Consider the following 17959-nt stretch of genomic DNA (forward strand, 5'->3'; position numbering starts at 1 on the left):
GCTTGTAAATTTGGTGGGTGTGTTTTCAGCAGCAGTGGAAAATGTGGACAGGGAGTGCTTTATTTGGGGGCCTTATCAATGTCTGTAAGTGTTTGAAGGGAGGGTGACAAGAGGCTGGAGCCAGGCTCTGCTCAGGGGTGCCCAACAATAGGACAAGAGGTGATGGGCAGAACTGATACATGGGAAGTTCCACCCGAACATGAGGAAGAGCTTCGTTCCTGTGCAGTGACCAAGCACTGGAACAGATTGCCCAGAGAGGCTGTGGAGTCTCCCTCACAGGAGAAATTCCAGAACAGTCTGGACACAATCCTGTGCCCTGTGCTCTGGGATGACTCTGCCTGAGCAGAGAGGTTGGACCAGATGAGCCACTGTGGTCCCTTTCCAACCTGAACCATCCTGTGATTCTGTGATTTGAGGTTTCTTATTCAGCAAGAGACAAGCATTTTACTACGGCTAATTTTTTTAAATGATCTTTTCTACATAAAAGATTTTTTGCCTTTTATTAATAGATTTGTTTGTTTGTTTGATGACAATCTTCTTAGAGAATCATGACTATTAAGAAACATTTTTGCGGGCAGCTTTCATTTCCTGTTCCCCTCCTGAATTGTGCTGTGGTTCACTGCCGTGGTGCTGAAGCGAAGGCACAGCACTGAACCACTGCGGGCAGACACGAAGCACAATGCTTGATGTAAGGGTGGTGTTACTTAGTTACATGAAACTGCACCAGGCTTCTGTCACAGCTTTTTCCTGCTTTATAGCATGAGCTGCTGTATTGTTCTCTCTGAAAACATTGGGCCTGACGGAGGTGTTATGAAGTTCATGCAATTGACTCTTTCAAATAGTTATTCCTCTTCTGGAATGCACCTGCTCCAAGCTTCTACTTCATCACCTCTTCTCATTCAACATTTTGAGACTGTCCCCTCCCTTGGACAATTTGAACAGTCTCTTGAAACAGGCCTGAAGAATTTTTCTGTTCATGAAAGTTATGATTACAGATAGAGAGCCCGAGTTTAAAAAAGGAACCTTAATCACTCGTGCAGATATTCAAGACTGGTATTTACAAGTGCAAAAAATGTTTAGTGCTGGTGAATGCCAGCTTGTACAGCTCCTTCTGAACACCAAGACAAAATAGCAAGTGTGCTGGGAATCATCAATATATGGCCTGAAAGGTTTTATTTCTTTTTATGTGACCTTCCTTCTCTGGTTTTGGTGTTTTATCATTTTAAAGAGAGTCATACTGGTAGGATTCTGTTCTACCACAGTAGAGAGATAAGGGCTCCACCACCACCTGGGAGGCTGTTCCTCCACATTGATGGTGGCATTCACTCCTTCTGGGAGAAAAGAAAGAAGACATTAATGGAGGAGGTTGATAACGTTCACCAAAGCTTATTTTGACAAGAATAAGAAGTTTCTTTAAAGCACAGATTATTTCCATTTAGTTCTAGATGTCTTTTAGAGCTGATGTGGATGCAGATAAATTCATCTCCCCCCTTCTTCTTCCCCTAATGTTTTCCAGAAACTAGAAACAACAACAGCTTGGTTTCAAAGTGTCACACAGATTTTTGGTTAGATGGCAAGTGGAGATGCTGTGCTCAGACAGAGAAGATGGCACTTGGCTGTGTGGAGTATGATCCCTCCAAAAATGGTATGGGATTTGTTAAGACCATCCTGACCTTGCAAATACTTATTCCTAGCAAAAGTAAAGGATCAAATCTGTCTTGTATAGAACATCAAAAAATACGGTGTTACATTTCCATCAAGAAACATGTTGCTGCAGGACATCCTATTTTGTTCTAACCATATTTCCTCTGTGGCTTCAGTGGCCAAGAGTAATCCTGACTTTGTCTCTTGAAAACACATATAAGTGGTAAATCATTCCTCACCCAATAAACTTTTGCCTTGTGTCTGGGTGATTCCTTAAGCAATCTGAACCCCAGTTTCAAACCCCTGCTGTGTGGCTGAGATTCACTGTGTAGGTGCAGTTGGCATGTCTTGCTCTGAAAGTCCAAAGCTCGCTATTCATGGGGTTTGTATCACTTGTATCCATTCAGTACATTGATGGTTTCTCCACTGGTTTTGTCCTGATCAACTTCAAATTATCTTTCTTGATTTAATTTCAGCCTCAAAGAAGCCTCTTCCTCCCACTCCTGAAGATAACTGGGTGAGTGCAGTGAGGCATGTTAAGCTGTCCTTAGTGTCCTGTCCTGTGTAATTAACTACCAGTGGGGAATGTGTCCTCATTAAGGTTCACCACAGTGCAGTGACCTAGAATTTCACCTGTGATAATATTCCCTGGGCATTTTCTGTGCAACTGAAATTTTTATATGAAATTCATTGTTTGAAAGTGGTAAAGATTCTCACATTGCCACCATACCCCACTAGATGCTCTGGAGTGTTTTCCTAGCCTTGAGGCTTTTGAGCCCAGAGGACACCAGTGCTGCCAGGAAAATATCATTTTAGAGAGTATGCCATTGTTTTTTATGAATATGATGAGCCTTCTGCCTTGTTTGTGCAGGAATTGCTTCTATACCCCAAAGAAGCCTTGGTCATAGCCATATATGACTATGAAGCCCAGAATCCACAGGAGCTGACTTTACAGTATAACGAGGAATATTATGTGATTGACAGCTCTGAAGAACATTGGTGGCTGATTCAAGATAAGAATGGGTGAGTCCCTTTTCAACAGCCAGTTTACAAATCCTTTCTAAATCCAATTTGTTCTTCCATTAACACACATGCTGGCCCCCTGTTCAACTTTTGCGAAGCATCTTCTGACATACAGGGAAAAAGTGATGGAAGGTTGTGTAGGTTAACTGTCTTCCCTTTAATGTTGCTTGTATTCAGGCAGCTGGAGAAAAGTGAATTTTAAAGAAATAAACAGTCCTTCTCTCAGGCTGATATTTGCTGTGATACACGTAGGGGAAAAAATTGTGAAACTCCCCAGAAGTTTAGAGGTGCAATCAATTGTTTTCTTCTCCAGTAACCCTGCTAAATACATAACAACCAGCACTGCTATCATGCAATGAGCAGGCAAATCTTTCAAGGCTGACTCCTACAGATGCAGAGAAAATCCTGTCTGTCAGCACACTCACACTGTGTTGCATCTCAACAGGCACGAAGGCTACGTGCCAAGCAGCTACCTGGTGGAAAAATCACCCGAGAATCTGCAAATGTATGAGTAAGTTGTGCCTATGTTTTTCTTGTACCTCTGAGTGCCCTGGATTTGAAGCTCCAAGCCTCAAATGCCCCTGCTCCAGACCACATGTCAGCGCTGGCCCTGGGGACACTCAATTCAGCTTTTCAGCAGAAACCTTCCTAGCCTGGAAACGCTGACTCAGAGTCTTCTGATGTTTTCAGGTGGTACAACAAGAACATCAGCAGAAGCAAAGCAGAAGCTCTCCTCAGGGATGAGGTAAACCAGTGTTATGTATGAGGTGGATGGGAAATACTAATTAATTAATGACAAATGAAGCCTGCAAGGGCTGCTCTGTGTAAAAGAGCTGAACCCTGGGTTCCTACTGCATTACTGGCCTTAGTGTGAGATGCCAGATAAAGGACCACCAGCACCACCCCCTTACCTCCATGTTTGCTGAGCATGGGCAGAGAGCTGTGCCAACTTGTTTTAGCCAAACACACACAATAGCTGTGGCTAGTAGAAAACACTGCTTCAGAACACTGTGTCAACTGAAAACTGTGATATTAGCTCATCTTTTCAGTCTCTGCAGGAGGCCTGTGGATGCCATTAGTTCTCTGAAAATTTAAGCGAAATCATGCTGAAATATTTTGGATAAAAGCCAAAAGTATGGGTTTGGAGTTTGTTTTTAGTTTTGTATGTCTGTGTGCATGTGAGCACACATCTTTAATTTTTCAGTTGAGCCAGAGTTTTCCAGTGAAAACTGTATTGAAAATATAAAGAATAACCTTCTTGTTCAGATTTTCCACACAAACACAACCTCAGTTTTTAAATAAGCTCTTATGCTAACAGGTGCCCCAAATAGATGTTGTTGCTTGGAATGACAGTATTTTATGGAAATAAAAGTGGTTTTGTGTGGTTTTAAAAATTCTTCTAGCTCCTATAAACTACTACAGGACATGTCCACACACGGTTTAATAATCTTATTTTTCCTCTTGGTCCTACCAGCACAACTTTTCTATGGCAACTACCCCCGTGTGGCTGCAGAGGCTTCTGGTTCAAAGCTTTGCAACCCTCACAGCTCCCCCAAAAAATGTGGCCAAGCTTGAGAGTGATCTTTGGCCAGGCTTGGTGTCAAGTGAGAAAGAAGGACAAAAATATAGCTTAAAGAAACTCAGGCAGGATGCTGTCACCAAAACTTGCCTACCTTCGATACTTGCCAGGGAAATGAGTCCTGAAGCCCTCACTGTGCATGATACAGATGCTTCTACAGCAGCACAGAGACCCTTTTCAGAGCTTCCCTGTGCTGGATATTGCATTGTGCAGATACTGGAGCTGATCAGTCCTCTGGGGAGGTGGGAAGAGGTCCAAGGGAGGGTGCACTCAGTGCATTAGGTTTCCATGAAGTGTTGTGGGTGAGTAGAAGGCATATAAAATGGAGGAAACCTACCATGTAAAGCAAAGGAGGGAATGAAATAATCAGGCACTTGGGATGCCAGATGAAAAGCATCTTTATCTGCAAACAGAAGTAAAACATGTTTTTATTATCAATATATAGGCCAGTGCAGCAAGTTCCATCAAAACTATGATGTTAAACCTCCTCCACTGCCATCGGATCCATCAGTGCCTGGCCCTGCGGGATCATGGCCTGAGACATGTTAGCATTGAGATGAGTAGAAAACAATCATAACGAAAAGTTAAAAAGGAAAATTATTCTGTGAGTGCCAGAGTGCAGGAAGCTTTCCTACACATTTATGTTTAGATGCTGGATGACTGGTGTACCTATGAAAGGGCAGCATCATGTCCAAGCTTTTCCCATTTGTGGTACGTTGGTAAATTATCTTTCATACACTCCCATATGGATTCTCTGGTGTTGGATAAACTGTGCTCTCATTCTGTAGCTGCTCAACAGAGAGGACTCAGAGGGGTTTGCCTTTCCACTTGGATGCACATTTCATTGAACACATGTTCTGTCAAATAGGGTTGAAGGCAATCAATGGGTTCAGAATTTCTAGGAGAGGCTTGGAGGGACAGAGAGGCACAGCCACATGAACTCAGCACAAGTGCCTGAGTCTCATTTCCTCTGAGAGCTCTGAGAGGAAACTGAGCTAAAAGCACAGAGCACCAAAGAGACACCAGTGGGGTGTACCTGCAGGCCCTGGGCAGCCACCAGAGCTGTGCGTGGGACACCCCATGCTCTGTCAGTGGGCTGAGGCTCTTTTTTTCCCTACACGTTTAGCACATCCTCATGACTGAGCAGTAGACAGGGCTGAAATTAGCACAGCTTTGCCCCCAGCCTGTTTCTTTTTTTCCATTATGTCTCTAACCAGTTTTCTCTCCTTTGGTCCTGTTCCAGGGTAGGGAAGGCGCCTTCATGGTGAGGGATTCGAGGCAGCCTGGCATGTACACGGTCTCTGTTTTCACCAAAGCATTAAGGTACAGCTGAGCTCAGCAGCTTTTCACATCAATTACATCAATGAAACGGCTTCTGTGAGTGTGTAATCTCTGTATAGTTGTTTTGGCATTATAAAGAGAGAGCAGAAGGCTCATGAAAATGATAGAGGAAAACACTTCCAAAAAAGGCAGAGAGTCAGCTGCCAGTCGCAAAGTGTTTTAAAGGCTCCACTTCTCCCTGCATCTAAATATGTGCCTATAAATAGTGCCTTAGACATCACTGGGGTTGTAATTCTGATGAAATTGTCCCCGCAGCTGAAGTGTCCATGGGATCAACATGGACTGTGTGCTGGATTCATCAGAGGTGGGTAGCACAAGATTAGTGAAAGGGTTTCAGTAATGGGGCAGAAGCTTTTGTTTCACAAAGAAGAGGCGGAGAAACTTATACTTAACCTTGTCTTATCAGGAAACCTCAGCCTTTCTAGAGATGAGACCATCTATGAGTGAAAAGGAAAACATACAAGTACACAGACTTAATTAGCAACTGCACTCACTCCTTGCTCCTCTCCCATTCATTCCGGGGGAAGGTTTTCCCCTTTTCTCACTTGCTACTCTTCTGTTTATACCCCAGATTCCTGTCTTTGTGCTGCAACCTAGTTTTCCTCAAAGAAAACCTCCTCTCTTTCAGCACAGACAACAATCCTGTTATAAAGCATTATCACATCAATGAGACAACTGACTTTCCCAAGCGATATTACTTGGCAGAAAAGCACGTGTTTGACTGCATCCCTGACCTCATCAACTACCACCAGCACAATGCAGGAGGTGAGTGAAGGCCAAAGCTGACCAGGGAAGTTGTTGGGTTACCCCATGCAGCCAGGTGGCTGTTTTGAGTGAAGGAAGGCTCCCAAGCCCTCTGTCCTCACAATGAAGTGTTAAATGGCATCATCTCTTCTTCCACTTATCCTGGCACTTGGATGGCAGGAAAATGACCATTACAGGCCAGTTTCCACTTCCAGCATTACATCTTCTCTCTAGTTGTCCTTCTAAGGCTGACTGTGGCCAACACAGATGCCATAATGACATACCATGGAGAGCCCTGGAAGTGGATCACCACTGCCAGGCCAAGCTACCTGTTTGAATTACACAGCAGGGCCTTCTTGTCCTGGAGGTGATATATCCCTGGACCTTGATTTGACACAAAGTCAGGGACATGGCCAGGATCCATAGCCAGACATGGGAGTCACCAAAGACTCCCATCCCTACAGTGCAGGAGTACTACAGGAAACCCTAGACTTCAAAAATACCCTAAAAATAAAAGGTATAATTTGGAAATTCATCAGAATTAATAGAGACTCACAGCTCACATTTGCTGACAGACCGAAAATGAAAAATAAGCTGAAACTGCTCAGAATTGGCTTCCTTCTCACAGGCAGGAAATCAGTCTGAGCAGAAGTTCAGCTGCCCTCAAGTGGAGCTGAGAACTCAGTACAATAAACCTTCTTTGAGTATCCAAACTGCCTCCTGGGGTAGTGACAGCCACACTGCCCATGTCTGTGACAGTAACTGGGACCCCCCTTTCCCTCTGTCCCCCAGGTCTCGTCACTCGGCTCAGGTATGCAGTGTCTTCGTGGAGAAAGAAGGCCCCGATCACTGCAGGGCTGAGCTATGGTATGGTACCCTCATGACTGCATGGGAATCACACTCCTCCCTGCTTAGCTGGCTGATCCTGCATATCCCCGTGGATGTTGATGAATATTCATGTGACCATAGCCATAATAAATAGCTTTCTCCAGATCTTTACACTGCACTGTTCACTAGATTATCATCTTTGCCATTACCATTGGTAACTGACTGACCCCACAATGCAGGGCCTTGAGGGAGTGATGAGAATCCCAGGGTCTCAATGAAGTCAACATTAAATACTAAAATGAATGCTGAACAAAGGGGATGGGAGTGGGATCACAGCACAATTTGATGAAAGCTGAGTCTCTCCTGAAAGATGCCTCCATTTGAGTATTGTTGTCAACAGAATTTTTGCTGGTATCATCCTTATTGTAATTCTTGGAGACATCAAAGAAACTCAAACCCCATGTTGTGCTCAGTAGTACACATATGTATGGCAGAAACAATCCTTCCTGAAGAACTGGATAGACAAGACAAAGGAGGGGTAAAAGGGGATGTTGTTGTTCCTACTCTTGAACATGACCTGCAGCATGGGCTAATCAAATGAGCTATCAAAGGTCAGACAGGCAATTTGAGGGAGAGACAGAAAGTCTCACACCATGTCCCACAGAAGCTTTTTGTTTGACATCCTACTGCTCAATCCTTACTCTTTCCCCCTTACAATCAACAGGAAAATTGGTCATTAATGCCTCTGAGCTCACCCGTGTGCAGGAGATTGGCAGTGGTCAGTTTGGGGTGGTCTACCTTGGCTACTTGCTGGACAAGACGAAAGTAGCCATAAAGACCATCCGTGAGGGAGCAATGTCTGAAGAGGATTTCATTGAGGAAGCTAAAGTCTTGATGTAAGTAGGAGATTCACCAAGAAAATCAGCCACTCTGGGATTTGTAAGATTGAACTAAAGTGTTGCCAGGAATATGAATGGGGAATTCAAACTTTGATTATCTGCTATGTATCTAAATAGTAGAGACAGGTGAGCTCTGGCAGCTACAAAGGAAGGCAATTCAAAGTGTAGGTGAATTATTGTGCTTCGAAGTCTATCAATATCCAGAATGTTCTTCCAGATCTCTGCTGCTGAAGAAGGCAGGGTTCATTGATAGTGCATTTTGGAAAGCAAAGTGGTTTTTGTCAAAAATAATTAGATGGAGAAATATCTTACAATTTGAGGGAAAATTTATTGAAAATCTTTACCTGTAAAAGTTTTTTTTGCTTTGCACAACTGAATATATCCTCTTTGGTTTTATTGACTTTATTTGTATTTGTTGCATTTCCCTCCCTTCAAAGCAAACAGAAATTGATTTTATTTTTGTTTGATTGTATGATTTTCCAAGCAGAAAAGTCTTTTGATGACCATTACCATTGAAAAGGGATGATACTTAGACCTACTTAACATTAGACTTGGTCTGCTCATGTGCAGAGCTGGCCTTTGCAGAGAGCAGGGTGCAGCACGGTGGCACATGGAGCTGTGTATTAACCAGTTGCTCTAAGAATAGAAGGCACTGAGCCTATTCTTTTCCACCTTCCCTCCCTATCCCACAGGAAGCTGTCTCACCCCAAGCTAGTCCAGCTTTATGGTGTGTGCTTTGAGAACACTCCCATATGCCTGGTGTTTGAGTTCATGGAGAATGGCTGCTTGTCCGACTACCTCAGGAGCCAGCGAGGCACTTTTTCAAAGGAAACCCTGCTGGGGATGTGCCAAGATGTGTGTGAAGGAATGACTTATCTGGAACAAAACTCTGTCATCCACAGAGACCTGGTATGTTGGTCCCACATAGACTTTTTCTTTGCTCTGGGTGGATGTTTTCCTGTGCTTTCTTCCTTCCTTAATTTCAGCTTCCACACTCCTCCTACGTATTTACAGGGGATCCTGTATCTGCCCTTATTGCAGAAGCAGTACCAATACTTTAGGGGAAAAAAAAAACCTAACCCCTGGATTGCTGATTAATCTATTTCCCTTAATTGTGTTTGGGAGAGAAGAAACAAGGCTATAAAGTTTTTCTTCCTTCCTGAGTGGACTCTTTTGCTCCCAAGAGCCACAGTTCCTGGGTACTGACTCCTCTTCATGTCTAAAATCAGTGGGGAAAAAAAAAAAAGACCTGTTTTTGCATAATTCATGTATAAACATGCATTGATGATCAAATACTTTTAATTAGGTGGTGTTCAATCAAGCTCCATTGGTCACTGTGGCTGTTTCACTAGGGAGCAAGGACTGTGAGTAGCTGTGGATATTTTAGGGTCTCTCTCTGCCCTTTCTGAGCAATAAGGGTCAGAAAGTCAGACTGATGGTTGAACAGCTTTTCTGGCAACAGGGACATGCTGTAAAATGTACTGAAAGCATGAGAAGCTCAGGGTTTTGTCCTCTTCGTATGGCACAATGTCACTTTGATGCTCTTTTTTAAGCACTATCTGCTCTGCTAGGATAAAAGCCACCACAGGTCAGTCTTTCAGCTCTGACCTGCTGCCTTTGCACCTTCTTTCCTTGTAGGCTGCCAGGAACTGCCTGGTGGGGGAATCCCAGGTGGTCAAAGTGTCCGACTTCGGGATGTCAAGGTAATACCACTAAGGCCGTGCACGGTCCCTGCAGGGTTGTCATGGGATGGGGAGTTACTCAGCATTCTCCCTTCTTTTCCTGTTCCAGGATTGTCCTTGATGATCAGTATACCAGCTCCACGGGTACCAAGTTTCCAGTCAAGTGGTCTGCTCCAGAGGTTTTCTCCTACAGCAACTATAGCACCAAATCTGACGTTTGGTCATTCGGTAAGAAACTTGTCAAAATGGAAGAAATTCAACAAATCCCAGCTTAGAAAACTTAAGGGATCAGTCCTTAAGTAAACTCTTCTAAACACTATATCCTCTGGATTCTTAGGGTGTTCTATAGCTGTGCAATGCTATATCATATCAAAAAATGAACTGTGTTTTCTGCTGACATAGCAGGAGTGTCCAAGAAAAAGTTAGAGAGCCACTGACAAGATTACAGAGGAGAGGAGAACAGAGCAGAGGAAAGGGATAATATTTAGGCAGTCCATCTCTTTGCATGTCAGTCCTAGGCACTGATTCCTCACTCAAACCCTCTGCCTTTCCAAGTTTGCTCTGCTGAGTCCATTTGCTTTATGCCGATCTGAAAATATAATTTCACTGCTCCCATTTCTCACCTCATTTCCTGCTCCCCAGTGCATTGTTTTATGATTTGCGTCCATTCTTTGGTCTCCCTTCTGGACCCTCACAGATAAGAACACCGCTGTATATTTTCTCCCCAAAGCCATAACAAAGGCTATCCCCTGGGCTGTAGATCTGGCACACTCATGGCCCTGGCCCCTCTCCAGCCAACATGCAAATCTCTGTTACCGCAGTGAATCGGGGCAGTGTGCTGTGCACAGCACACAGTCAATGGGGTGCCACTCAGCTCCAGGCCCAGCAGTAAATAATGCAGGATTATAACCTTTCCTAGTCTGTGCTTGTGAATGCTGTGCTTTCCTTGCTTTTTGCTGTGGCTCCCATCTCTTCTGCTGTGCCTGAAGCTGTGCACTCCTGGGGTGGGCTACGAGCAGCGTGGTGGGCACTGGGTGCTCAGACCCACACAGCCTCCTTCACAAACTCAGCAGGGAGATGCTTCAGAGAGCACCATTCCTCTTTCCACGTTCCCTGGCACGTGGAGGAGGCTGTCAGCACTCACCATGTAATGACAAGGGACAGCTTTTGTCAGTGGAGCTATTGCTGACACCTCACAGCGAAGTGGCAGTGACATGGGGAGAGGTGCTACTTTGGTAGGAATGTTCTTCTGCTTCACAGATCGGAAACTGGCCTGTACACTGAGAGCCAGATGCTTCCAGAGAAGGTGCTCAGATTGATTTACAGTCAAGCGAAGCCTGGTGAAGTTGGCTTACTCCAGTTTCAGATCTGAATGAAATATAGGTGAACTTTGCTTGTGTTGGTCAATCCTTCTTTGTGAGATGTGCAGACGGTGGGTTGTACATCTGTCAGACTCGTTATCTCCCCATCCAGTGGGGTTTGCATAAGAGGATTCCTCATGGTCTCATGACTGTGAGCAGCTTTCTGCTTTGCTGCTCCACAGCCCATTCATCTCTTCTGCCAGGTCTGAAATCCTGCTGTGCCCAGGAGAACAAAATGGGTGTGAGAAGCTCCCAGTGCAGGAATCTGCACACTTGGGGAGTACAACTACTTTGCTTTTTCTTCAGTAGGGCCAGTATCAGTCTCTTTGCATCTTCCTATTTGAAGGTGTCAAAGATGGAAGAAGGTGTAATTGAGCAAAGCTGAGTGTGCAACTGTGCAACTATGGAGTTGCACAACTTTATTTCAGAACAGTCTATATATAGTCTGTCTCCCTTTTCTAACACAGTTTACTCAGTGAGGCATAATAGGTGACCAAAGAAATTAAAGCTAATAACAACCCAGATGCCTTGTATTCACTCAGTTTGCAGACCCTCTCTGACCTGGAGGCCAACTGCAGTGTATTCAGTCTTTTTGTCTTTGCCTGTCTCTCTTCCACCACACTAGAGAAGCATGAGTTTCTGTACTGCTCTGAAAGGCAATCACTGAAAAACATTTGACTGTTTAGGAAAAGAGGAAAAATGTGTCTCAGTCCTTTGAAATTCCACTATGAGTGCATGTGAATTCATCCCAGCGAATCACACCACCCAGGACATTTTTCAGGCGAGGAGTTCCCTGCACTAAGCTGGCTAACAGGAATGGAGCAGTTCATATTGCTTTATTGCTACTGAGCCTCGCCAAAATTAACAGCTTTGGGTACAGGACACACTGCAGGCAGGAACATCAGTGACACGTCTCTTGTATGTGATTAACTGGAAGCAAAAATAGATAAACTGAATCAGTGACAAAAAGCAGGTTCTCTTTCCCAGATTACACATCTGGATGGAGCACACGCACAGCATTCCCTCTTCACAGTTTTGGAGAAGACATACTCTGCTTTCTGACACATAACACAGCATCTGACTCATGGGGAAAGACATCTCTGTGTGCTAGACTATGACAAAGTAGGATGCAGAGAAGTCAAACTGGTACTTCCACACATTCCAGTGCACAGCAGAGATCCTGGCTGGCATCGTAGAACTGTACAGCTGTGTTAGGGCCTGCCTGGTTTTTCAGATGTGTACTGAGAATCCAAGTGAAAACGCTTTTCCAAGTAGCTGACACCAAGGTTGAGCTGCAGAGAAGAACAGGTGGAAGGTGGCCACAGGTCTGCTGAGGATTTTATTTGCTTCTTTGTGATTTTTCTCATTTCTTTGCTTTAGGAGTGCTGATGTGGGAGGTCTTCAGTGAAGGTAAAATCCCCTATGAGAATCGCACCAATGCAGAAGTGGTGGAAGAAATCAATGCAGGATTTCGGCTCTACAAACCCAAGCTGGCCTCCAAGGCAATTTATGATGTCATGAGCCACTGCTGGAGGATGGTTAGTATTGTCATGGGAGAGTCCTAGTTCACAAAGACAAGAGCTCTCTTTCCCTTGGCTTAAAGGAGGAGAGAGAGGTGTACACATCACATGCTAACACAAGATAAAATCCTGGATGTGAAGCGCTGTAGCTTTCATCTGCACCAGCAAGAAAACTCTGGTCTCTCTGCCTTTAATTTAATCTGCTGTTTCTATAGAGTGCATTGACTTCTCTAAGGAGCCCATGTAGTGCACCTAACTCTAGTTAATTCAAAAGTTTCCTTCTTAAGAAAGGTGCAGATCTGTGGGGCTGAGTTCTAACAGTGATGGTAAAAATGACAGCCAAGCCATTAGAAGGTACTTAGTGTCCACGAGACAAAATTCACTGCTAATAGAAAAGAAACACTGCACAGAAGGAAGCTGGTTCTTCCATTGGCTTTTTCTCTATAGAGATAGATTGTATTTTTGTTAATACTCAGTTTCTTCACAAGTTTTTCCTTGCTAACCTTGCCAGCCATTCCTCACAAGCTGACAAAAATGTTCTTCCTCTCTCTTCTGTTCCCTGCTCAGAGGAAAGACGAGCGGCCACCCTTTTCTCTTCTGCTGTTCCAGCTGAGTGAAATCTCTGAGTATGATCTCTAATCATGGCACTGTTCACTCAGCACAGCTGAGAGTCCTGAGAGAAGACTGGATTTTCCCCATACAAAGCATTAACAGGAATCCTCTCACCATAAACACTTGCCATATGCCTGGGGAGAAGAGAGGGCAGAGGCTGGTACTTCCAGACAGACAAGATATCCCTGGGTCTTCCAGAGCCTAGACAGACACAGGCTTTGGTTTGGCCAAGAATGTGGTTTGCATCTTAAAAGCAGAAGCAGCAATTGAGCACAGAGTCCTGAACCACACAATCCAGCAAAGGTATTTCTCCTGAAGATACAGCCTCAAAACTAAGAGATCTGACATTGCTGTTCCAGTTTTGTGAACTCCCAAATGAAGGTCTTCCCTGGGGAAAAGAAAAACCTGTCTTTAACTGAGGAGGAACATTTAGACATCTCCACAGCTCTCTAATACAGAGTGGGCTGGACCTGAAAGCTCTGAACATGAATAAGCCTGGGAGACACAGGAACAGTGACTGCATTTCTGACACCGATATTTTAAGGTAGTTTTGTTTTCCCTTGCATGATTTTTTCTGCAGCTGTGGCATAACAGGAACAGGATTCAGATACCTGGTAAACTGAAGAGGCGTCTGTGTGTGCACAAGAGTTTGTAAGAGAGGAAGAGAAAAAGCAACATGCTGAAGAGTTTTGAAATTGTGTCAGATTGCACTGTATAGTGAATGAGAAAAAGGGACTCTGATGCAAATGGAGACATTCTTGGAGGGGGGAAGTCAAAGCTGAACGTTTATATTGTTTTTTTCTTCAGTCTTTCTACATCAGAAGATCAATACATGACTTCTATCCAGTTCATTTGAACAAAGCATGGAGGACTGAGCAGTGCAGAGTGCTATGTGTTTCCTGTCCAGGACAAGACAGAGTTCTGGGATCTGATTACCTGTGAAAGGTACAGGAATCTACTGCTGAACTGGTGTGTTTGGAAAAAAGGAGCTGGAGGGCTCACAAGGGAGCCACGAGGAAAAAACATGCAGAGCACATGTTCAGTGCACCGGTGATAATGAGAAGAGTTTTCTCGTACTTCAAAGAGTAACTGAATCATCAAAAGTAAAGACCTTTCCATCTCTTCTGTGAACAAAGGGACTGATCAAAGAAAAAGTCCAATGCAAATGGACTGCCTGGGTTCTTTCTCCACAAGGAGTTCTCCATTATGTGGTGATGGCAGAAGAAGGTATAAACAAAATCCATCTCCTGGTACTTAAACTAAAATCTGTATTTCCACTGCAAGACAGAGACACTGTTTTGACATAACTGACCCCAAAACCAAATGTCTGGGTGTTGGTGTCCTGCAGAATTTGTAAATTTGTAAAGTGCAGGACTTTCTGCTAAGCATTAACAATAACTAGGGAAGTCAAGAGGGCTCACGGATGATATGTGCATATATGCAGGATGTATTTTTTATGCTTCTCTGTTTTGGGCAGGTGAGAACACAAGGAAACCTTATGTGACAGCAGCTTACAAAAACTCTAAGGTGCAAACTTCCAGCAGCAATCTCCTTTTACAGAATCTCCAATTACAGAAGTCAGGTTCAAATATGTTTGCCAACAAAAATGGAACAAGGAAATAATGTAATCCCATGATCTAACATATCCTGTGTTGAACTATTTCTTCACAGAAGGCAACTTTATTTTTGGTATTTTTCAGACCCATGGTTCTAGGGTAGCTTTTAGGAGCCAGAACATCTTTTCAGGTATGTGGATATGGGCAAGGCATCAGTTCCTGCCTTATACATCTTCACACACTCTGTGGCAGGGATATCTGCAGGCTCACAAAGTTAAGCTTCTGGCTTGCTGCCCTCATCATCCTTGGAGGAACCAGGGGTCTGTTGAGCTTGAGGACATTGCTATTTAGTAGCAGCAATATTGCTCTGCTAGATGATCTTACTGAGATTATATTTATATTTGTATATGTGTAATATTTATTAGCTAGAGTGTGTTGCACAAAATGATATTATGATGTTTTATGTTCGTTTTTGCAAACAATAAAATTGCTGAGTTCCAACTGTGGGGTTCACTATATGTTAGCAAAAATGTAAAAACCATCCTCATGCAATTATAATCATATAGTTTGCTGTTCCTCCAAATCCCTCCCACCAAGAAGCAAACAGGTTTTTTCTGGCTTTCTGAAATATCTCTGTTCCCCAGAACTTTGGCTGTGTTCTGGGATTAGATTATTATGAAGTATTCAGAATCTCTGCAAATTCAGTAATCTACTACATAATTTACTATATGGACACCAGATTTTTAGGTCTAAACATCCATTATGGTGGCTTTAAATTCTCCGAATCTTCATAAAATGGGGGTAGTAGTATTTGAGTGCTCCCAGAGGGTGTTTCCCCATGATAATTTACAGGGATCTTCAGGAATCTCAAAAGGTTAGTGCCTTACTGGGATAGCTGCATAATGTCAGTGCACTGTAACCCAGTCCCCTCCCACCAGAGCAGTGTCTATGGCGAGTTTAGGTGGGTGCCCTTCATGTGGCTTCACTGGATACGTTCCCCACAAAGTAGAGGTCAGAATACCAGTCTCCTGCTGCAAAGTGAGTAACCTTTCTCTGAATACCCCTTCCCTGTCTCCTTAGAAAGCATTTGCAATCTGCTGAATGTTTAAGCCACTCCACCTTTACCCGCTGGAAAAGTGTTTCAGCAAGGTGGGAGGTTGTGCTTGTCCCTGTTTTCCCGCTGGGTGCACGGCTCTGCTGACGCTGCACACTTGGCTGGGGCCAAGGCCCAGAGCTCTATCCCAGCGTGTCCCCAACCTGCTGCTGCGATGGCCAGGCACAGGCACAGCCAGGCTGGCGTCCCTGCTAGGAAAAGGCAGTCAAGCAGTAACCTCATCTAGAAGGAGCAGCTGATGCTTCTCAGTGGAGACCAGGGGCTGGAGAGCGGCAGAATTAGCCATGAAAACCTCTTTCCTGGGCATGTGTTGGTCACCCCGGGGAAGTGGGGGTTGTCAATACACAATTACCTTAAAATCAGGCCTGATAAAAGTCTAGAATTTCCTGGAACATTTTTTAATGAACGTGTTTTTATGTGATGTTTGGCTTTGTCCCTCTCTGAACGCTGCACTTGTCAGCGTGGATGGATTCAGGTGAATGGCTCTGCTAAATCTCACTTGGCAGCCACTTCAAATCCGTGTGTATTCTTCTGTTCAGCTCCTCCCACTATCGAGTTATCTCTCCCCTCCACCCCTCCACACAGAGCCAGCTGATGCATACACTCCTGAGTCTGTAGCTGCATAGGGCTGCTGCTTGCTGTCATACTTCCCAGCCTGCAGAGAGATCTGCAGGACAAATGCAGAGAAGCTCATTCTATTATTCTACAAGCTAAGACAACACAGAGCAGAAAATTAAAATATTATTCTAACATTAATGGAATTCCCATCACCCTGTGCCTGGCTGATAATGGGACCAGATTAAACTGTGCAAAAAACCAGTCCACAGAAGTCTTTGTTGCCACAGTTTTCTTGAACTGACCTGGTTTCACCCATGGCCTCAGAGCAATATTAGCTGTAAAATCCTTTGTGTCTGCAGTACCAGTGCTCACTTACTGAATTTTTCTGCCAAGAATTAAATAGTAAAAAGAGGAATGATGGCTACAAAATGTTCCAGTCAAAGGTGAGATAGAGTCATAGATATCACAGAATCATAGAATAGTTTGGGTTGGAAAGGACCTTTAAAGGTCATCTAGTCCCACCTCCAAAGAAGAAACGCTATTCAGGGGAAAGAGAGGGGTCTACTCCCAGAGAGGATATTAATACATTTTTTTTTCAGGTGTAGCCCTCTCCTGTAAAACAAAGATAGTTCCTAAGACTGTCCTGCTGCTTTTCTAGTTTGCAGACCCTGGTGCCTTTAAGCCCATTGCATCCATTCGAATCACAGTAGCAGAACTGCAGTGTAAACTGGTGTCCAAGCTTCCCTTCGGAGTCAACATACACCCATAGGGAGCAAGCTCACTAGCATGGGCAACAGCAGCAATCTAAGGAATCAGAGGGGTCACTCTAATCCAGGAGGGGCAAGATAGTCCATTTTTAGCATAGGCTGATGCTCAGGAAAGGAACACTGCCAGGGCCACCAAGGAGGTACATCTAGACCTGTATCTAGACCTCCATCAGTCCTGGGGTATCCACCAGTGTCTTTCAACAAGATAGTTCTATACAGGGCTTGTGTCAGTCACCATGAGGCAATGTTCCTCTGGAAGCTGTGAGAGGTCCAGTTTGGATTTCACAGTAGATCTGAAGAGCTGTATTAGAGCTTTAAAAAGAAATATGAGCAGAAGGACTGGAAACCTGTCCCTGAAGAAAAGCCAGATGCCAAAAATGCCAAAAGGAAGACCTTTTGGATGTGGTGCTGACTCAGAAGTGGATTGGTGCTCCGAGCAAAGGCACTGCCTTCTGTTTTTGGCCCCCAACATGCTCAGTCATCTGAGGCTCCATATGTATTCTATACGTACATGTATTCTGCAAACAGCATGTTTGTTAAGATGGTAGCTTAAACTTAACAATGGTCCTCCGAGGGGCAGAGTGGCTGAACACCGGATACCCAGCAAACACAGCAGCAGGGAGATGGGGGAACTCAGCCGGGTCCTGCCTCCTCAGGGACCCAAACCCGCTCTGCCAGCACCAGACCTCCGAGGGGCTGCAGCAGCTGCCCCCAGCCTTGTTCCCTCCGCG

General features: G+C 44.4%; 1 protein-coding gene across 2 annotated transcripts in view; it reads left to right on the forward strand.

Moving 5' to 3' along the window:
- ITK (IL2 inducible T-cell kinase) overlaps positions 1-13491 on the forward strand; it is a 28586-nt gene extending 15095 nt beyond the window's left edge. Inside the window, exons 4-17 of one of the 2 annotated variants that reach the window (XM_017828082.1) lie at positions 1517-1645; positions 2121-2170; positions 2516-2667; positions 3113-3178; positions 3358-3412; positions 5490-5569; positions 6216-6352; positions 7124-7198; positions 7884-8055; positions 8751-8967; positions 9697-9761; positions 9850-9968; positions 12482-12639; positions 13189-13491. In XM_017828082.1, coding sequence (XP_017683571.1) covers positions 1517-1645; positions 2121-2170; positions 2516-2667; positions 3113-3178; positions 3358-3412; positions 5490-5569; positions 6216-6352; positions 7124-7198; positions 7884-8055; positions 8751-8967; positions 9697-9761; positions 9850-9968; positions 12482-12639; positions 13189-13260 — 1547 coding nt within the window. In that variant the 3' untranslated portion in view covers positions 13261-13491. The remainder of the gene's footprint in view (positions 1-1516; positions 1646-2120; positions 2171-2515; positions 2668-3112; positions 3179-3357; positions 3413-5489; positions 5570-6215; positions 6353-7123; positions 7199-7883; positions 8056-8750; positions 8968-9696; positions 9762-9849; positions 9969-12481; positions 12640-13188) is intronic. The other variant, XM_017828081.1, reaches the window with a different exon arrangement.
- Positions 13492-17959: the final 4468 nt, after the last annotated feature.

Source organism: Lepidothrix coronata, unplaced genomic scaffold (assembly GCF_001604755.1).
Source record: "Lepidothrix coronata isolate B3197 unplaced genomic scaffold, Lepidothrix_coronata-1.0 Scaffold146, whole genome shotgun sequence".
Taxonomy (NCBI): domain Eukaryota; kingdom Metazoa; phylum Chordata; class Aves; order Passeriformes; family Pipridae; genus Lepidothrix; species Lepidothrix coronata.